General features: G+C 43.9%; 1 protein-coding gene and 1 long non-coding RNA gene across 6 annotated transcripts in view; both read left to right on the top strand.

Moving 5' to 3' along the window:
- KCMF1 (potassium channel modulatory factor 1) overlaps positions 1 to 18,007 on the top strand; it is a 58,564-nt gene that overhangs the window by 25,355 nt on the left and 15,202 nt on the right. For all 5 annotated transcript variants that reach the window (XM_070742329.1, XM_070742331.1, XM_070742330.1 and 2 more), the window contains exon 3: positions 9,581 to 9,720. In XM_070742329.1, coding sequence (XP_070598430.1) covers positions 9,581 to 9,720 — 140 coding nt within the window. The remainder of the gene's footprint in view (positions 1 to 9,580; positions 9,721 to 18,007) is intronic.
- On the top strand, positions 859 to 6,307 carry LOC139162217 (uncharacterized). The gene is made up of 3 exons (XR_011558278.1): positions 859 to 944; positions 5,645 to 5,769; positions 6,257 to 6,307. It is a non-coding gene; the product is annotated as an uncharacterized lncRNA (long non-coding RNA).

Raw genomic sequence — 18,007 nt, 5'->3', positions numbered from 1 at the left:
TGCCAGCTGAAGCGCCCGATTTTGCACTGCTGGGATTCCCATGAGGCTCCCCTCCATGGCAAACCCCACCTCTGGACTTCTGTGTTTTTGCGATGCTGCAGGGGAATCCCAGCAGGAGAATCATAGCATTGCAAAAACGAGCGCTTCGCTGGCAATGGAAGTCCGGAGGTGGGGTTTCCCAGCGAAGGGAGCCTCAGTGAAATTGCAGCATTGCAAAAATGCCGAAGTCCTCAAAACCCTACCTCTGGACCTCTGTGCTTTTGCAATGCTGCAATTTCACTGAGGCTCCCCTCGCTGGGAAACCCCACCTCCGGACTTCCATTGCCAGCGAAGCGCACATTTTTGCGCTGCTGGGATTCCCCTGCAACATCACAAAAACATGGAAGTCCGGAGGTGGGGTTTCCCATGGAGGGGAGCCTCAGGGGAATCCCAGCAGCGCAAAAACGGGCACTTCGCTGGCAACGGAAGTCCGGAGGCGGGGCATCCCAGCGGTGGCGGTGGGTTTGTAAGGTGAAAATAGTTTGTAAGAAGAGGCAAAAAAGTCTTAAACCCCGGGTTTGTATCTTGAAAAGTTTTATGACGAGGCGTTTGTAAGACGAGGTATCACTGTACAAATAAAAATAACTGAAACTGATTAAGTCAGTGAGAAGTATGGACTTATGGGCCAGTGCTAGATATGGGGAAGACTGTCTGCTCTTTCCTATTTTCCCCTGAATCAAAAACCTTATGGGGTAGTTGGGGTAAGAGAATGTGACTTGTTCCAAGTCACTCCACATAAATTTAGCTTTTCTTTTTATTTTCCAGGTCAAGAACACAGTGGGAAATGGCAATGAGACACTGGAAGGTCTTGATACAAAGCACAACAAAATGAATACCTATCATTTTAAATTTGCCCAGCCTGAAAGCCTTTGAGGCATACGCAGAGCGTGGCAACTAGTAGATTAGTGAGATGCTTAATTCTATGATTGTCTTCAGGCTATAATATTTTGTTTAAAAACTAGGTTAGGAATGACTGTCTGGATTTTTCTTAACACAGATGGATGTTTAATTCAGAATGTTAACTTTATACAGGTTTTGAACTATAATAGAAATCACGTATGTACTGTACAGAAAAGATTTGAGCGATTGAAAAATCCAATTTCTAGTTGCCGGCCAAAAATTAATTGAGACTATTGTATCAGAGTGCTCTGGGAAAAAATATGTTTACATAATACTTTGCTTATACATGCTTTTTCCCATTTATCTCCTCTGAACAATAAAGTATACAGTCAAGCATTTTAGAATTAGTGAGAGGATTTTGTGACTTGTTTATCTCCTTACTTTTCTTATCTTTCCTTTTTTCCCCCCCTCCTACTTTTCCTTTCTTACCAAGTTTCTCTTTTCAATGGGTTTTTTTGATCTTGCATCAAATTGTACCCTAAGTTATATTCATATGCATATATGTTTGTTTGTGCGTGCGTGTGGGCGTGCACCAGTATTATGTCATTGTCATTATGTATGACCTATTGTCTCAGTATATATTCCCTGTGATACGTCTCTTACTAAATTTGCTCTGAGCATTTTGATGAGAGCTTCAACTGTTACTGTTTACAAACAGGAAAAGAAATGACAAGTTCACAGCAGCTTTGAACAGATGGGTAACAGACCTTTTCCCTGCAAATGACCTTTTTTTGGCTAGAAGATTTAGAAACAATGACTGAAACTCTGGCTCTGACATTGGAAGGGGCAGGCGAGAACATTTTGACTATACAAAAAATCCAGCAGCTTGCTGATACAGTAGCTTAGCTTAGCACATAGATATTCTCCCCCCCCTCCACATCTCGTTTGTTTGCTTGTTTGTTTGTTTGTGTTGAAAGGGACCTTACAGGTCATCAACTCCAACCCCCTGCTTAAGCAGGAAATCCTATAGCACCCCAGCCAAATGACAGTTCAATCTCCTCTTGAAAATTTCCAAAGTTGGGGAGTACACAACCTCCGCTGGCAGGCTGTTCCACTAGTTGATCGCTCTGACCGTCAGGAAATTCTTCCTTATTTCTAGATTGAATCTCTCCTTTGTCAGCTTCCAGCCATTGTTCCTCGTCTGGCTCTCTGGTGCCCTGGAAAATAGTGTGACCCCCCCTCCTCTCTGTGACAACCTCTCAAGTACCTGTAGACTACTATCATGTGCCTCCTGGCCCTTCTTTTCTCTAGGCTATCCATGCCCAGTTCCAGCAATCTCTCTTCATAAGTCTTGGTTTCTAGTCCCCTAATCTTTTTGATTGCTCTTTTCTGCACCTTCTCCAGAGTTTCTATGTCTCTTTTGAAGTGTGGTGACCAGAACTGAATGCAGTACTCCGGATGTGGTCTGACCAGGGTGTTATAGTGTGGTATTAATACTTCTCTGGTCTTGGAGTGTATCCCCCTGTTGATACAGCTTAGGATTGTGTTGGCCTTTTTAGCCGCTGCTGCACATTGCTGGCTCATATTATTTATTATTATTATTATTATTATTATTATTATTATTATTATTATTATTATTTATTGGATTTGTATGTCGCCCCTCTCTGTAGACTCGGGGCGGCTAACAACAATGATAAAAACAGTTGACTTAGTTGATTATCCAAAAAGACTCCGAGATCCTTTTCACAGTCACTACTGCTAAGTAGGGTTCTTCCCAGACTGGATGCGTTTCTAGGTTGTTGTTTTTTACCTAGGTGGAGGACTTTACTCTTCTCGATGTTGAACATCATTTTGTTAGTTTGGACCCACAGCGTTAATCTATCTAGGTCTTTCTGTATTTTGAGCCTATCCTCTAGGTTGTTGGCTATCCCCGCTAGCTTGGTGTCGTCTGCAAATCTGATCAGTTCCCCCTCTATTCCCTCATCTAGGTCATTGATGAAAATGTTGAAGAGCACAGGGCCCAGGACAGAACCATGTAGTACCCCACTGCCTACCTTCTTCCATGTGGATTTGGAGCCATTGAGGACAACTTGTTGGGTGCGGTTGGTCAGCCAACTGCATGTTTTGTAGTCTACCCCATTTTTTTCTAATTTGTGGATTAGGAGATTGAGATCTATTTTATCAAAAGCTTTGCTGAAGTCCAAGTATATGAGGTCAACTATGTTGCGTTGGTCTACTGATTTGATTATGGTGTTGAAAAATGATATGAGATTGGTTTGGCATGATTTGTTTCTGACAAACCCATGTTGGCTATTGGATATACTCTTGTTTGTTTCTAGGTAGTGGCAAAGTTGTTTTTTGATTATTTTCTCCAGTATTTTTCCAGGTATAGAAGTCAGACAGATTGGTCTGTAGTTACCCGGGTCAGTCTTTTTACCTTTTTTGTGGATGGGGACTACATCAGCTCGTTTCCAGTCTTCCATATTATTTACTTTTACATTGATTCCTATGGGAAAAAATGCTTCTACTTAAGAACTTTTCTACTTAAGAACCTGGTCACGGAACGAATTAAGTTTTTAAGAAGAGGTACCACTGTATTAGCAATTTGCAGCTTTATTATATTCTTTCCAAAATAGATTTTGAGCATTATTACGTTATTATATTTTTATCTCACCTGCTGTGTGTGTGTGTATTGTCATCTCAAGACAGCTAACATACAGTGGTACCTCTACCTAAGAACGCTTCTACTTACGAACCTTTCTAGATAAGAACTGGCCTCTTATCAAGAACCATTTTCCACTTACAAACCCGAGCCTCTGAAACTGTAACCGCGTTTGGCTTCAGGACTCAGCTGGGAAGCGGCGCGAGCGAACGGCATGGGCGGGCGAAGGGCGGGCGAGCGGCAGCGAGGAGTTTGCGTGGGCGGTGGGGAGACCCCAGCGCCGCTTCCCAGCTGAGTCCCGAAGCCAAACGCGGAAGTTCGCCTTTGCCTTCTGGCTTCAGGACTCAGCTGGGAAGCGGCGCGAGCGAACGGCGTGGGTGGGCGAAGGGCGGGCGAGCGGCGGGCGCGTGGGCAGGCAGGCGGCGGCGGACAAGCGGCGGGCGGACAAGAGAAGCGGCGAGCGCGGCAGCAGCGAGGAGTTTGCGTGGGCGGCGGGGAAACCCCAATCTTCGGCTCCTCGCTGCTGCGGCGGAAGTAAAAACACCATCTGCGCATGCGCAGATGGTGTTTTTACTTCCGCACCGCTACTTCGCGAAAAACCGATCATTGTGAGGGGTCCTGGAACGGAACCCTCGCAATAATCGGGGGACCACTGTATATCAAAAATACACAATGCAATATTCATTCCTATTGGATTACTTCTCTTAGTATAATATTACTTTTTTTTAGTTAATGACTAAATTTTGTATTGAGCGCTGATATTGGGAGTGTGGGAGTGTTAGAAAAAAAATGAAAGAGTGATCCTTTTGATTATTGCTTTTTTCTTTAATAATGGTAGGACTTGAGGGTTTTTTTTGTCAGTTTCCACTCCTGAAAACTGCATTTTTGGAAGTGTTTTTCTACTGCCTCTTTTCTAGGCCTGAGACAGAGTGATGGGCTTAAAGTTGCCCATTTGGTTCGTGCTTAAGATAGGACTACTACTTGTGTGGCTCAACTTCTAGTCCAGTGATTTAACTATTAATTACTTTTACTGTGTTTTTAATTCCACCTTAATTTTGCATAACTAGATTTGTAATTATATATTTAAAATTATTTCAAGTCCTTTGTAGTAGCATCTCATCCAACTATTGTATAGAATTTGTCCAAAACAATTTTTAATCACGTACCCACTGTTCCCGTAAAAGAAAACCCTTCTAGATTTCATATTACTGTAGAGCAGAGAGTCCAAAAACATCTGATAAAAACCAGCTTTGTAAAGCAAATAAAGGACAAATGAAGAAAACAAAGGTCTAGAAGGGAGGAGGCAGAAAGGCCTTTCTAGCAGCAACCCAGATCTATCTATCTATCTATCTATCTATCTATCTATCTATCTATCTATCTATCTATCTATCTATCTATCTATCTATCTATCTAATCTATTGGATTTGTATGCCGCCCCTCTCTGTAGACTCGGGGCGGCTAACAACAGTAATAAAAAACATCATATAAATCCAATACTAAAACAACTAAAAAACCCTTATTGTAAAACCAAACATCCCTACAAATAAACATAGCATGCATACATTGTAAAGGCCTAGGGGGGAGAATATCTCAGTTCCCCCATGCCTGACGGCAGAGGTGGGTTTTAAGGAGCTTACCAAAGGCAAGGAGGGTGGGGGCAATTCTAATCTCGATTTAGATTTCCTTCAGAAGGCAACGTGGAGCAGAACTCAGGCACAGTTAAAGAAAAAAAACCCCAACCAGACCATCTGCCAGGATGACATTTAGCCAGTCACAGCATATTATCTGCCCGAATCAATGAAGGAATAGTTGAACTTACCTGCTGAGCCCTGGGCAGCCTGCCAGGAGTTGGCTGCATTTTCCTAAGGGCTGGTATTATGCCATCATCCAACATATCAAGGAAGAGGCTGTCACTGATGATGGGTAATCTTTTTGGCATCTCGTCAAAGTTGATTGACGTGGCTTTGGTAGAGCAATTCATGCTGTTGTGTCAATTGTTTTACACCATTTAGTTTTTCAACTTTATATTGAAACCTGCATTTGTCCAGCACGCTTCCTCAACTCCCGAAGAATTTGTTTTGTTTTGTTGTTCTTTCCATGCAGCTCATAACCGTGTCACTGTACAGTCCATGTACAATGCTCCTATCACAATACAGGAGCTGTGTCTGCCTAGCTTGGGTGTTTCTCAGTGCTGTCAGCCACTTTCTCTGCGCTATATGGGAAAGGAGGTTTGTAACAGTTTGGATACTACTGGCCCTGTATGAGCCAAAGGCAAACTTTAAAAGTCATTAGGCATGCTATACAGCGAAGTTTTAGTTCTGTCCAGCTTCTTTATATTTTAAAGGACTTTTTAAAGAAGGATAATACCTTTGCTGAATTTTTAAAAATGCGAATAGAGGACATGCCTTCTATCCCCTAGTCTTCCATTCATTGCTGCAGTCACCAGCATCTCTTTCTTATGCTGTATGTAAAGAGAGCTATCATCTTACTATTATATAGGTATCATAGTTTACTTCTATTAATATGCTTACCTAAGGTGTTTGTTGTAAACAAATGACACTATGGTTGTTTGTTCAGCACATTCAGTAAATGTTAGAGAGGCCAAAATAATGCACTTCTGTTAAATTGGCAAATTGTTGAATTAAGTCTGGAAGGAAGGCTGATTGTAAATTTTTTAAAATGCCTGTCTTTTTCTAACTCCAATCTTTCTTATAGGCTCTTTGTGAACACTTTTCAACATGGTGAAAAGATTTCAACTGTGGGCAGGTAGAAATATAATTGGCTATTTTTGACTTAGCATCTGTGAAGCCATAGCAAAATCAAATCTTAATGTATTATTTGGCAAAATAATGTAGTTTGAAACCACAATTTACTTTTTTTTTAGGATGGTGTTTTAACATTAGCCTGCCATTAGATATTAGCGTACAATACTCCTTGGCTTTGGCTAATCATGAGACATCCAGGCAATGAATCAGAGAGACTGCTGTTGATAATGATTTCCGTCTATTTTGTCTCCCGCCACCTGTGATAGCCCACAAACATGGTTGACTAACATAAATAAAAATAGGCAGATGGCCTGATTGAGATTAGAGCCATTGTACATGGGTGAGTGCAAGGGAGATGGCTGATCAGAACTGGGAGCATTGGAATGGGCAAAGATTGATTTTATTTTGGATCTGTTCCTAATACTAACCCTAATGCCCAGCAGTACGAAGTGAGACTTCATTATTTTTAAAATTTTCATAACTTGGAGAGCAGACAGAACAATGATTTTGTAAGCCATGATTCCAAGGAATCTATAACTACAGGATTTGGTTGAAGGAGGGTTAGATGACCTACTTAATGTAAATCTGGTAAGATACAATGTGTCACGTATGTGCTGTATGAATGTTAACTTATTATTCAGATACAGGTAAAACAAATGAAAGTCTGGTGGCAAGCCATAATTAATATGTCTACATGCAAGAATGATTTTCAATAAAGTGTTATTGGAATAATCCCTGTTTTGTGGAAAGGCAGTCAATGCATTTCCCCTGCTAAAAGTGGTGATATCTCTTTAAGTGTAACTTGATAATAGCAAATAATACAGGTAGCTCTCAACTTACAACCATTGGTTTAGCAACTGTTTAAAATTACAACAGCACTGGAAAAAGTTACTTCCATGGTCACTTGATCAAAATTCCGGTGCTTGGCAAAAGCATGTATTTTGGATGGTTGCAGCATCCTAGGATCATGTGATTGCAATTGATGACCTTCTCAACCAGCTTCCAACAAGCAAAGGCAAATCTGAGCTTCTTTAATGGTCACGTGATTTACTTAACAACTATGGCCAAAAAAAAAGGTTATAAAATTGGGTGTAACTCACTTAACAAATGCCTTGCTTAGCAATGGAAATTCTCATCCCAATTGTAGTTATAATTAAAGAACTATCTATATTTCTGGTTTAAAATTTTAGTTGATCGGAATTGTTGTTGTTCCTTAACTGTGATTTAATATTTTGCCAAGAGGCTGTTTTAGTACAATTAAATAATGGGAAATATCCATGTGGGTTCATATAGTTATTTCAATTGTGGTATTTATTACCACATTTATTACCATATTTATTAAGATCAGGCCATCAGATATATAGCCAATAACATGAAAGCCATCGTGGGTAGGAAGTATTTTGGCCACATAGCTAGTAAGAGCTCACATCCATTGATTCTCTTATAGAGAATACAGTGATCCCTCGATTATCGCGAGGGTTCTGTTCCAAGACCCCTTGCGATAATCGATTTTTCGCGATGTAGGGTTGCGGAAGTAAAAACACCATCTGCGCATGCGCGCCCTTTTTTCCATGGCCGCGCATGCGCAGATGGTGGAGTTTGCGTGGGCGGTGGGGAAACCCGGATCTTCGTCTGCTCGCTGCTCAGCGAGCAGACGAAGATCCGGGTTTCCCCGCCGCCCGCGCAAAGGGGAAAGCCCGATTCGGCTCCTCGTTGCTGCCGCTGAGCAGATCAGCTGCTGGGCGGCCGCGGCAGCAGCGAGCAGACGAAGATCGGGGTTTCCCCGCCACCCACGCAAAGGGGAAACCCCGGCTCCTCGCTGATGCCCCCGCCCGCCTGCCGCCCGCCAGCAAGAGGGGGAGAGATAGAGAAAGAGAGAGAAGGAAAGAAAGAGATGAGAGAGGGAGGAAGAGAGTGTGAGAGAGGAAGAAGCAAGATAGAGAAAGAGAGAAAGAAAGATGAGAAAGGAAGGAAGAGAGTGACATCATCGGGTGGAAAAATAGCGATATAGCGTTTCGCGAAGATCGAGATCGCGAAACTCGAGGGATCACTGTAATCATGTTGAAGATCCAGCTTGGATAATGAAAAAAAGGTTATTTGGAGATTTGAAGCCTTTTTGTGGTCCGTAAAAATATAGTTTAGTATTGCAGAAGGTTTGTAAGGCACAGAATGCCCACTGGTGTCATGTGTTATTTTCAGTGTGAGAATTCCACTTGGATTTGGATTGAGAAGTTTTTATATATGCCTTAAAGAAGAGTTTCGCAACGGGGGCCAGAATTTCCATCACAAAGTGATGCTGTCACACAGTGGAATGTCATGTAATTGCATCACTTAATGAAGGCCGTCCTGGTCGTAACACCAGCACCATAGCAGACATTAAACTGGAAGAGACTGGAATTCCAGGCAATAGAGTGGGAGGGGCAGGTTCTCCAGAGGATGGGAGGAGAGCGGGGTGATGCAGGCATGTGCTACAGAGCGCAGATAGGTGAAAATGTGGCTGAGGTAGCTTCCAATTTTCTGCCAACTTCCCCATTGACTTTGCTGAGGGAAGCCAGCAAGAATTCACAATCACTTTGGAAATTGCAATCATGTAACTGCAGAATGCTACAACATCATAATTGTAAGCCTGGCACCAAGTACCTGGATTTTGACCGTTGGGAACTGCAACTGTGTGAACTTCGAGAACAGGTCATATTGAAGAAGTGGTTATATAACCTGTGGACTGTGGGTATTTCAGTTTGATCAAAGGCGAATAACGGCTATTTATATTTCAGCTTGAAATTTTCTCTTATTTGTTTAGTTATGAACCTTTCCTAGGAGTCAGACTGTCTAAATGCTGTAAGATTTGGAGGAAATAATGACATATATTGTTACTTCAAAATGTCTTAATAGTTGCTGACACATGGCATTCATATGCTCAGGAAGCATATGAATTACAGGAAGTATTCAGTAGGGTTGGATTTAGTATAAAAATTCAGGTTATAGTTTGATCAATAGCCTTGATTCTTGTTATTTAAAATAGTGTGATTATAACATGTAACCATGATGGGGAAAACTGGGATAATATAAATATTGACTAGCTGAGATTCTGTGCGGTTTATTTTGCTTTTGAATGGTAGATATTAGTAATTTTATATTCAGAAAGTTCAGTCCAGTAAATTGTATACAGTTGAGCTAAACAGTTCCTAAAAACGTTTTTGAAAAAGAACATTTTCTATATTCCCAACATGATAATTTGTTTTGACTTCAGTTGTCATAATCTTTATTCTTTCAGATTTGTACTATGGTGGAGAAGCTTTCTCTGTAGAGCAGCCACAGTCTTTTACTTGTCCATATTGTGGAAAAATGGGTTATACGGAAACATCTCTTCAAGAACATGTTACTTCAGAACATGCAGAAACATCAACAGAAGTGGTAATTAAAATAGTTACACTCTCAAATTAATAATAGAAATTTTTCACGTTGTCCTGTTAAGAGGAAAACAATAGTAACATAATTGTTACATTTAAAATTGACTGGTTTATGTCCAACTGTATCTGGTGCAATCTATTGCTTTTACATGGGAAAATATAAATGAACTCGATGCTGATAAAGGCTTGCTATTCTGTAAGCAATGTATGATGATGAGAAATAGGTTTATCATTAGAGTAAAGCAGAGTCAGTGAAAAATGCAGACACACACTTTGTAAGGCAGTAGTGAAAGCCTTGGAAAAGATTCTTGGTTTCCATGACATGTTTTTATGTACAAATGTTAGAATTGTGCAGGCAGCAATTTTTTTTGTTGGCCCTCTATGGAAACAAAAGTTGGAATAGAATTTTGGAAAAGCAGGGATACAATTCTCCGTACTGAAGGAGCGGGTCCAGCAGTCACATGGGTTGCTCATGTCCAATCCGGTGGAACTGAGCCTAGTATTAAAAAAGCTTGCCGGATCCGCCCCTTCCCCAGAATTCGCTCAGTTCGCATATCCTGCGGTTGTATTGTGATAGCTCGTTCAACATTCTAACACCTTCCCTTCGATCTTTTCCTTCAAAAGTAGTAAGAATTGTTTTACCATTATTATTTACTTGCACTAATAGCGCCAGCCGTTTGTGGCTCGGCTTTTTTCCTTTGGAGAAGTTGCGGTTTCGTTTTCCCCCGGCGGTTTTGCCGTGTACGATTCCCGCTGCCGCTTGTGGATTCCTTTAATCCTTTGGCCTGGAGGTCTTGGTGCAAGTATTGAATTATTGATTTATTGATTCATTATTGTATATTATTAAAGGGCTTAAAATATACCTCCTGCGGAGTGAGACGCCTTGCTAGTCTCCTGGACTTAGTCGATCGCTTCCCCTTTAAGAATCCTATTACGGAGCGATTTTTCGGCGCGAAGGCCTTCGCGCCCTTTTTAAATTTAGGCCTCTCGTGTTGGCCTCCTGCCAGCCGCGTAGGCCTCAGTCCACCGCGTGGATCCCGGAGCGGGCCTTGGGACGCCCAGGCTTAATTCTCCACCGGCTAAGCCTCCAACCAGAGTGCCTTGGTTTACTTAATTAAAAGTTTAGGGAGGCTGGCCCCGCTGGATTTGGGGACACGAACTCTGGGTTTGCCCAGATTGCCCTCAAGTCTCAGCAGCTTCGAGGCCTCGGAGCTGGATCCATTCCTCTTGGGAAGTCCTTGAAATTCTTCTCCTTATTTATTCAGTTATTGGCTCAGCCTTGTCTTCTGTTAATTGTCAGACTATGGCTACTTTTCCCAAGAGAGGCACAACTAAAGGTCCCAGAGAGGCCAGGCCTACAGGCGATGAGATTACTAGTATCCCCCAGGCCTCTTCCTCCTCTTCTCCAGGGGCCCGCCCCTCGACCAAGGTCACCAGAGCCGAGAAGAGAAGGGACCTAGCCCTACAAAGAATCCATGACAAATCAGCAAAACGTTTGAAAGTACAGGCCCAAGTACTCAGTAGTCAAGACCCCCCAGAGGCTTCTAGTCTACCTCCTTCTGGGGTCTCTGTGTTATCTCTGGATGAGCCTAACCTAGACAGACCCCAACCTAACCTATGGGGCATAGGTCCAGAGGAACCAGATATTATTGAAGATTCCCCCCAGCCAGGATCTTCCCAGGCCTTTAGGGATTCTTCTGCCATTCCTGCTGATATTTCTAGTTTACCTCCTGAGTTCCAATCTATTTTTTCTGTGTTGTCCAAGGCCATTGATGCCAAACTCTCTACGATCAATGAGCTTCCCTTACCTCCTCCTCCTCCTCGTCCCTCCCGCCCTTTGGGTTCTTCCCCAGCGGTTAGAGCTCCTATTCAGGATGATTCAGACTCCTCTCAGGACGAATATGAGGATATGGAGGATGATGAGGATCCCTTTCAAGGCCTCTCAGATGATGAGGAATCCCAAATAAAGGTTCCTTCTCCAATTACTATTTTTCCTTCTCAATTGTTCAAATCTCTCCTCCTCAAAGCTAGAATTTCTACGGGATTAGCGGCCCAGGAGAAACAAGCCTCCACTTCCACTGATCCCCCGGAGGAGAATTTACCTTACTTCACAGAGGAACAGGAGGATAACGAGGTAATTCCTATGCCTAAATTGTTTAAAGATGCTTTACTTAAACAGTGGGATTTCCCAGCCTCTGGGCTTAATCCCTCCACCAAGGACAGAAAGTTGTACAAACTTTCCTCTTCCTATGAAGAGCTTCTATCCTTTCCTAAACCGGATGAACCTGTCAAGATCCTTCACTCGGCAGCGGCTGTGCCAGGCGAAGCGGAGGAAGTCCTCCGCCCAGAGGACAAGCGGATTGAACAAATGCTCAAAAGAGGATTCACCGCAGATTCCTGGGCCATTAAAAGTTCTGCAGCAGCTTCATTTTTCTCCAGAGCCATGCTTCTGTGGCTTCGCCAACTTCAACAGCATATTCCTCCCGATGACTTGAGAGGTCAACAAGACTTCAACAAGGTCTTTGCAGCTGCCCAGTACGTGGCTGATGCCACCTTGCAATCTACTAGATTTTCTGCTAAGTCTATTGCAGCTTCTACAACGGCAAGAAGACTCCTATGGATTCGCCCTTGGCAAGCGGGAGTACGCCAGAAGTGGCAGCTATCCCAGGGACCCTTAAAGCGCGACCTTCTTTTCGGTGATCTTCTGGATCCACTCCTCACGGAAACCACGGACAAGAAGAAAGTTTTGGGTCCAACCACCAAAAAGGCTACCAAAACGCAGTCCTTTCGTCGCCCAGGGCGCCAACAAGATCAAGCGGCTTCCTATCAGAGATCTCCAGGTCAGTATTCCCCCCGCTTTCGTTCCCAAGGTAGGAACTCCAGGGGCAGAGGTTTTCGCTTCCAAAGGGGAGCGTCCTCTAACAGGGCTTCAAAAAAACCTAGATGGTAATCCTGCCTCAATTCCCATAGGGGGTCGCCTAGCCCATTTCGCCTCTAATTGGCGTCTCACCTCCAAGGACCCCTGGGTCATTGACACTGTTCAAACAGGCCTTCTTTTAGAATTTATTTCTCCTCCCCCGAAACGTTTTATTTCCTGCCCTTCTCCCAGGTCCCCCTCAGATTGTAACCGTATGGAGGAGGCCATTTCTCATTTATTGTCCATCAGAGCCATTCAACCGGTTCCTTCCGGTCAGAGGGGCCTAGGTTTTTACTCCATCCTATTTATGGTTCCAAAGTCTTCCGGAGGTTGGAGAGCTATTTTGGATTTAAAGAAGCTGAACCTATTCATCAAATATAGGAAGTTTAAGATGCAATCCTTATCCTCTATTTTGGCCGCCATCCACACGGGAGATTTTATGGTCTCCTTAGACCTCACTGAGGCCTACCTCCACATTCCTATAGCCAAATGTCACAGAAAATTTTTACGTTTTTCCTTTCAAGGCAGGCATTTCCAGTATAGGGCGATGCCATTTGGCCTTTCCTCGGCCCCTCGGGTCTTTACAAAGCTCTTGGGGTCCCTGGCGTCCTATATCCGGGCGTCTCCCATCCACATTTTATGTTATCTTGATGATATTTTGATTCATGGGAACTCCCTAGAGAAAGTGAAAACAGACCTTTCTGTCACCATGTCAGTCCTTCAGGACCATGGATTTTCCATCAACTTTGATAAAAGTCATCTCCAACCTTCCACATCCATCTTACACCTGGGATCCATTATTAATTCAGAATCCTCCCAGGTTTTTCTCTCTCCCGAGAGAAAACTCAGTATAGGGGAGTTAATTTCTAACATTTTATCTAAATCTTCAGTATCCATAGTAACTCTGTCATCCCTTTTGGGGAAGATGGTGTCATGCATAGGCATCATTCCCTGGGCTCGCCTTCATGCTAGGGAACTTCAGTGGCTCCTATTACCCTTTCAGAGATCGGGGCACAGCAACTCAAATCGTCGCATTGTCATCCCACCAAGTGTTCGCAGATCCTTCAAGTGGTGGAAGTCTCCGGCCATGGACAAAGGATCCCCGTTCAGGTGCCCGGATCAATTTGTCATCACCACAGATGCCAGTCTATCGGGATGGGGCGCCCACGCCCAGGGGATGATAGCCCAGGGCACTTGGTCCCCGGAGGAGGCTTCCAGGCCAATCAATTGGCTAGAGTTAAGAGCCGTTTCCCTGGCTCTGAAGCATTTTTCTCCTCGCATTCCCAACCGGCACGTTCTCATTCTCACCGACAACATTGCCACAAAAAGCCATATCTGCAGACAGGGGGGCACGAGATCCAGGGCCCTCATGAGGGAGGCCCTCAAGTTAGGCCTTTGGGCGGAGAAACATCTTCGGTCGCTCCTAGCCGACCACATCTCGGGGAGCCTCAACGTCCAGGCGGATTGGCTATCTCGAGCAACGATAGACCCAGGGGAGTGGAACCTCCATCAAGACCTGTTCCATCAAATCAGCCTCAGATTCGGCCTACCAATTCTGGATCTCTTCGCGACCAATGCGAACGCCCAACTCCCTCGCTTCTTTTCCAGATTTCCATCCCCGGGAGCGGAAGCAATCAATGCCCTCCGGAGTCCATGGCCTCCAGGCCTACTCTACGCATTTCCTCCAATTCCAATTCTCCTGGACGTGATTCACAAGGTTCTCACCGAGAGGGCCCGAGTAATCTTAATCGCCCCTCATTGGCCCCGCCGGTCCTGGTTCGCGGATCTCCAACAGTTGTCCGTCCAGGACCCTTGGCGACTCCCCGTTTCGGGGGATATGCTGCGGCAGGGGGCCTCATTCCATCCAGACCCGGAGTGGTTCCACCTCACCGCCTGGCTGTTATCAGGAGAGACTTAGAACTGCGTGGTCATGACCCCGAGTCAGTGGAGGTCATTTTAAGGGCCAGAAGGGGTTCGACCAATCGAATCTATGACCACACGTGGTCCAAGTTTCACCAGTGGTGTCTACAGGAAGGCCTCTCTCCTCTGTGCATTCCCATACACAGAATCATTTCCTTCCTTATGCAAGGCTTCCATAAAGGACTTTCCACCAGCACCCTCCGGCGTCATCTGGCAGCCATTTCATCTGTCCTAGGGGGTCCCCGCAGACAGCCTCTCCGATCCTTCCCTGAAGTTCAGGAATTCCTCAAGGGCATAGCCAACCTCAGACCTTCCAAGGTCCACAGGTATCCATCCTGGGATTTGCCACGGGTTCTCCATTCCCTCACGCAGGCACCATACGAACCCCTAAAATCGGCGTCCCTCAGGTACCTATCCTTTAAGGTAGCATTCCTGGTGGCTATTACCTCTGCACGACGCATTTCGGAGTTGGCTGCCCTCTCAATCAGACAGGACCTTTGTCAATTTCATCAGGACAAGGTAGTCTTGCGACTGGACCCCACCTTCTTACCCAAGGTCAGTTCCATGTTCCACAGGACTCAGGATATTGTCCTACCATCCTTCTGCCTCCAACGAGACCATCCCTTGGCAATTAGATGGCACACCCTGGATCTTATTAGAGCGCTGAGAATCTATATCCAACGCACTGGACCCTTTCGGAGGTCAGAAGCACTGTTTATAGCCTATCACCCCAGAGTGATGGGTGCCAAAGTGTCTTCAACAGTAATAGGCCGTTGGATCAGAGGGACTATATCTAAGGCCTATGAATCGGCTTCCCTCTCAGTCCCAAGCAACATCACAGCGCATTCCACCAGGAGCGCAGCCACCTCGGCCGCTTGGGCGACTCAAGCCCCGTTGGAGGAGGTCTGCAAAGCAGCCACTTGGGCCTCGCCAAATTCCTTCATCAGGCACTACAAGATTGATGCTTACGCTTCAGCGGACGCTGCCTTCGGCAGAAGGGTACTCCAATCCGTTATCTCACACGATAGCAATCTAATCCCACCCTAGGGACCATCTATTGGGTATGTCCCATGTGACTGCTGGACCCGCTCCTTCAGTACGGAGAATAGGCGTTGATTGCTTACCTGAACGCCTCTTCTCGTACGGTGAGCGGGTACAGCAGTCACTTCCCGCCCTTGTATGTGTCTTCTTTACCTTTCTATAATCTTTTTTTCCTCTAACAATAAGAGTTGAACACTACAGAGCTTCACAGCTGAGCCTAGTCTATGGATTCGCGAATTCTGGGGAAGGGGCGGATCCGGCAAGCTTTTTTAATACTAGGCTCAGTTCCACCGGATTGGACATGAGCAACCCATGTGACTGCTGTACCCGCTCACCGTACGAGAAGAGGCGTTCAGGTAAGCAATCAACGCCTATTTTGCTTTTGAATTTCCATATTGGAGGGGAAGATTCTTGAATACTATGAGTAGCAAAGAAAGCAGATAACTGGCTCACAAAACATCTCAGTTCAGAGTTCTCATTTGAGGCACAAATGACTAGTCTCAAATCATTATATTTGGATACATTATGTGAAGATCCAAATCCCTTGAGAAATCTTTAATATTGGGAAAAGCAGAAGGAAAGAGATAGCCAGCAGTGAATGCACATTTTGGGGAGGGATCATCCTAGAAATGGTCACTTTAGAGTCAACAGTCATCAGTCAATTATTTCACTTACTTTATCACACAAATTCCTATTATCCTATAAAACCTATAGTTGCATTTAGACTCACATGTTTCAATGTGTGCTTTACCATATAGTGCACATCTTAATAATTGGATTTTTTTGACTGGGACATCCAGAAAAAAATTAGTTTACATTAACATTCATATAATTTCTTCTTTCTATTATAAGAAAGAATGTAAAAATGCTGCTTACTTTTACTCTGTTAAAGCTGATAAAATAATAGCAGGTATTTATGTTGCACATAATAGAATCTATTAACATATAAACAGCTTCGTAATAAGAGAAGAATGCCTTTATACACAAGTGTTGAAATTTACATTTCAAATAAACATATTTGGTGTTAAATTTGGGTGACAGTCAATTTAAGAAACTTCCTTGTATGACCCCTTTCCCTTCAGTTATATATAATATAATTGTGTTTCTTCTGAAAAGAACATATACTGTATTGGGAATAAAAAAGCTGAATTGCCAAATTTTCAGAGTGTAAGATGCACCTTAGTTTTTTGGGGGGAAATAGGGGGGGGGGGGATCTGCCTACCAGGTATTCATCTGGCTAGCATCCTTAGTTTGGTCAGCTTTAGCACATTATTTTATCCCCTGGTTAGGACTTTAAAAAAACCTTTGGAGTGGAGTAGCAATGAAAAAAGTCTGCAAAAATGTAGGGCAGGAAGAAACCTTCAGGAGTAACAATTGAAAAAGTCTGCTGGGAAGATCGTTATCATCTCATTAGGGTTGAAAAAAAACCTTCAAAAAAGCTACATTCGGAGTATAGACACACACAAATTTTCAGCCTCTTTTTGGGGGTGGGGGAGATGCACCTTATACTCTGAAAAATATGGTAGCTCAAAGGCGGGGTAGGCTGATAGCTGGAGCACTAAATTGAGCTCGCCGCCGCAGCTAGTGAGTGCTAGCGGGGCCAGCACAATTTTGCTTCTGCACCTGTGTAGGTAGCAAAATAACGTACAGAGCTGCAGGTGCGCCTGTGTTTCATCAAGGTTTTTTTGCTTCCGCATATGCCGAAACACAGGTGCACCTGCGGCTCTGTGCATGATTTTGCTACCTACACAGGTGCAGAAGCCAAATCGCGCTGCACTCAGGAGCCGCGGCGGTGAGCTCAATTTAGTGTTCCGACTAGCATCCCACCTTTGCAAGGCCACCTAGTCTAAAATCTGTACATAGTATGCCAACTTGCCTGCTTTATTAAAGCCCACCAGCAGGACATGAGACCAGTAGCATTCTTTCACATAGGTTCTTTTTCGAAATTGGATTCTGCGATGAAATTTTGAAAGCTGTTTTGACATACCTGTTTATAACTTTTATTGTCTGTGATTTTGATTTAATCCTTCTTGAAAGTCATCCAAGCTGATGGATAAATTAAGTTTAGGATTGGTTATTATCTGATCATTTCCATGACCAGTTATCCTGTGTCACAGTCGTTAGGTGTATTTATAAAGTCTGTCCGTCCGTCCATCCATCCATCCATCCATCCATCCATCCATCCATCCATCCATCCATCTATCTATCTATTTATTTGACTTCTATGCCGCCCAATCCCAAAGGACTCAGGGCGGTTATGTTCTTGTAGTAACCAAAATTTGCATTGAATGCATCTGCATGGAATCTTAGAATACTTAAAATGTGGTCCAGCTTACACAATTACAGGAATATGTTAAGGTGGCATTATTTCTACCTGCAGAGCTGCCATTAGAAAAATGGCAATGAGACATAT

This window comes from Erythrolamprus reginae, chromosome 2, assembly GCF_031021105.1.
Source record: "Erythrolamprus reginae isolate rEryReg1 chromosome 2, rEryReg1.hap1, whole genome shotgun sequence".
In the NCBI taxonomy this organism is placed as follows: domain Eukaryota; kingdom Metazoa; phylum Chordata; class Lepidosauria; order Squamata; family Dipsadidae; genus Erythrolamprus; species Erythrolamprus reginae.
This window is presented reverse-complemented; position numbering and strand designations above follow the sequence as displayed.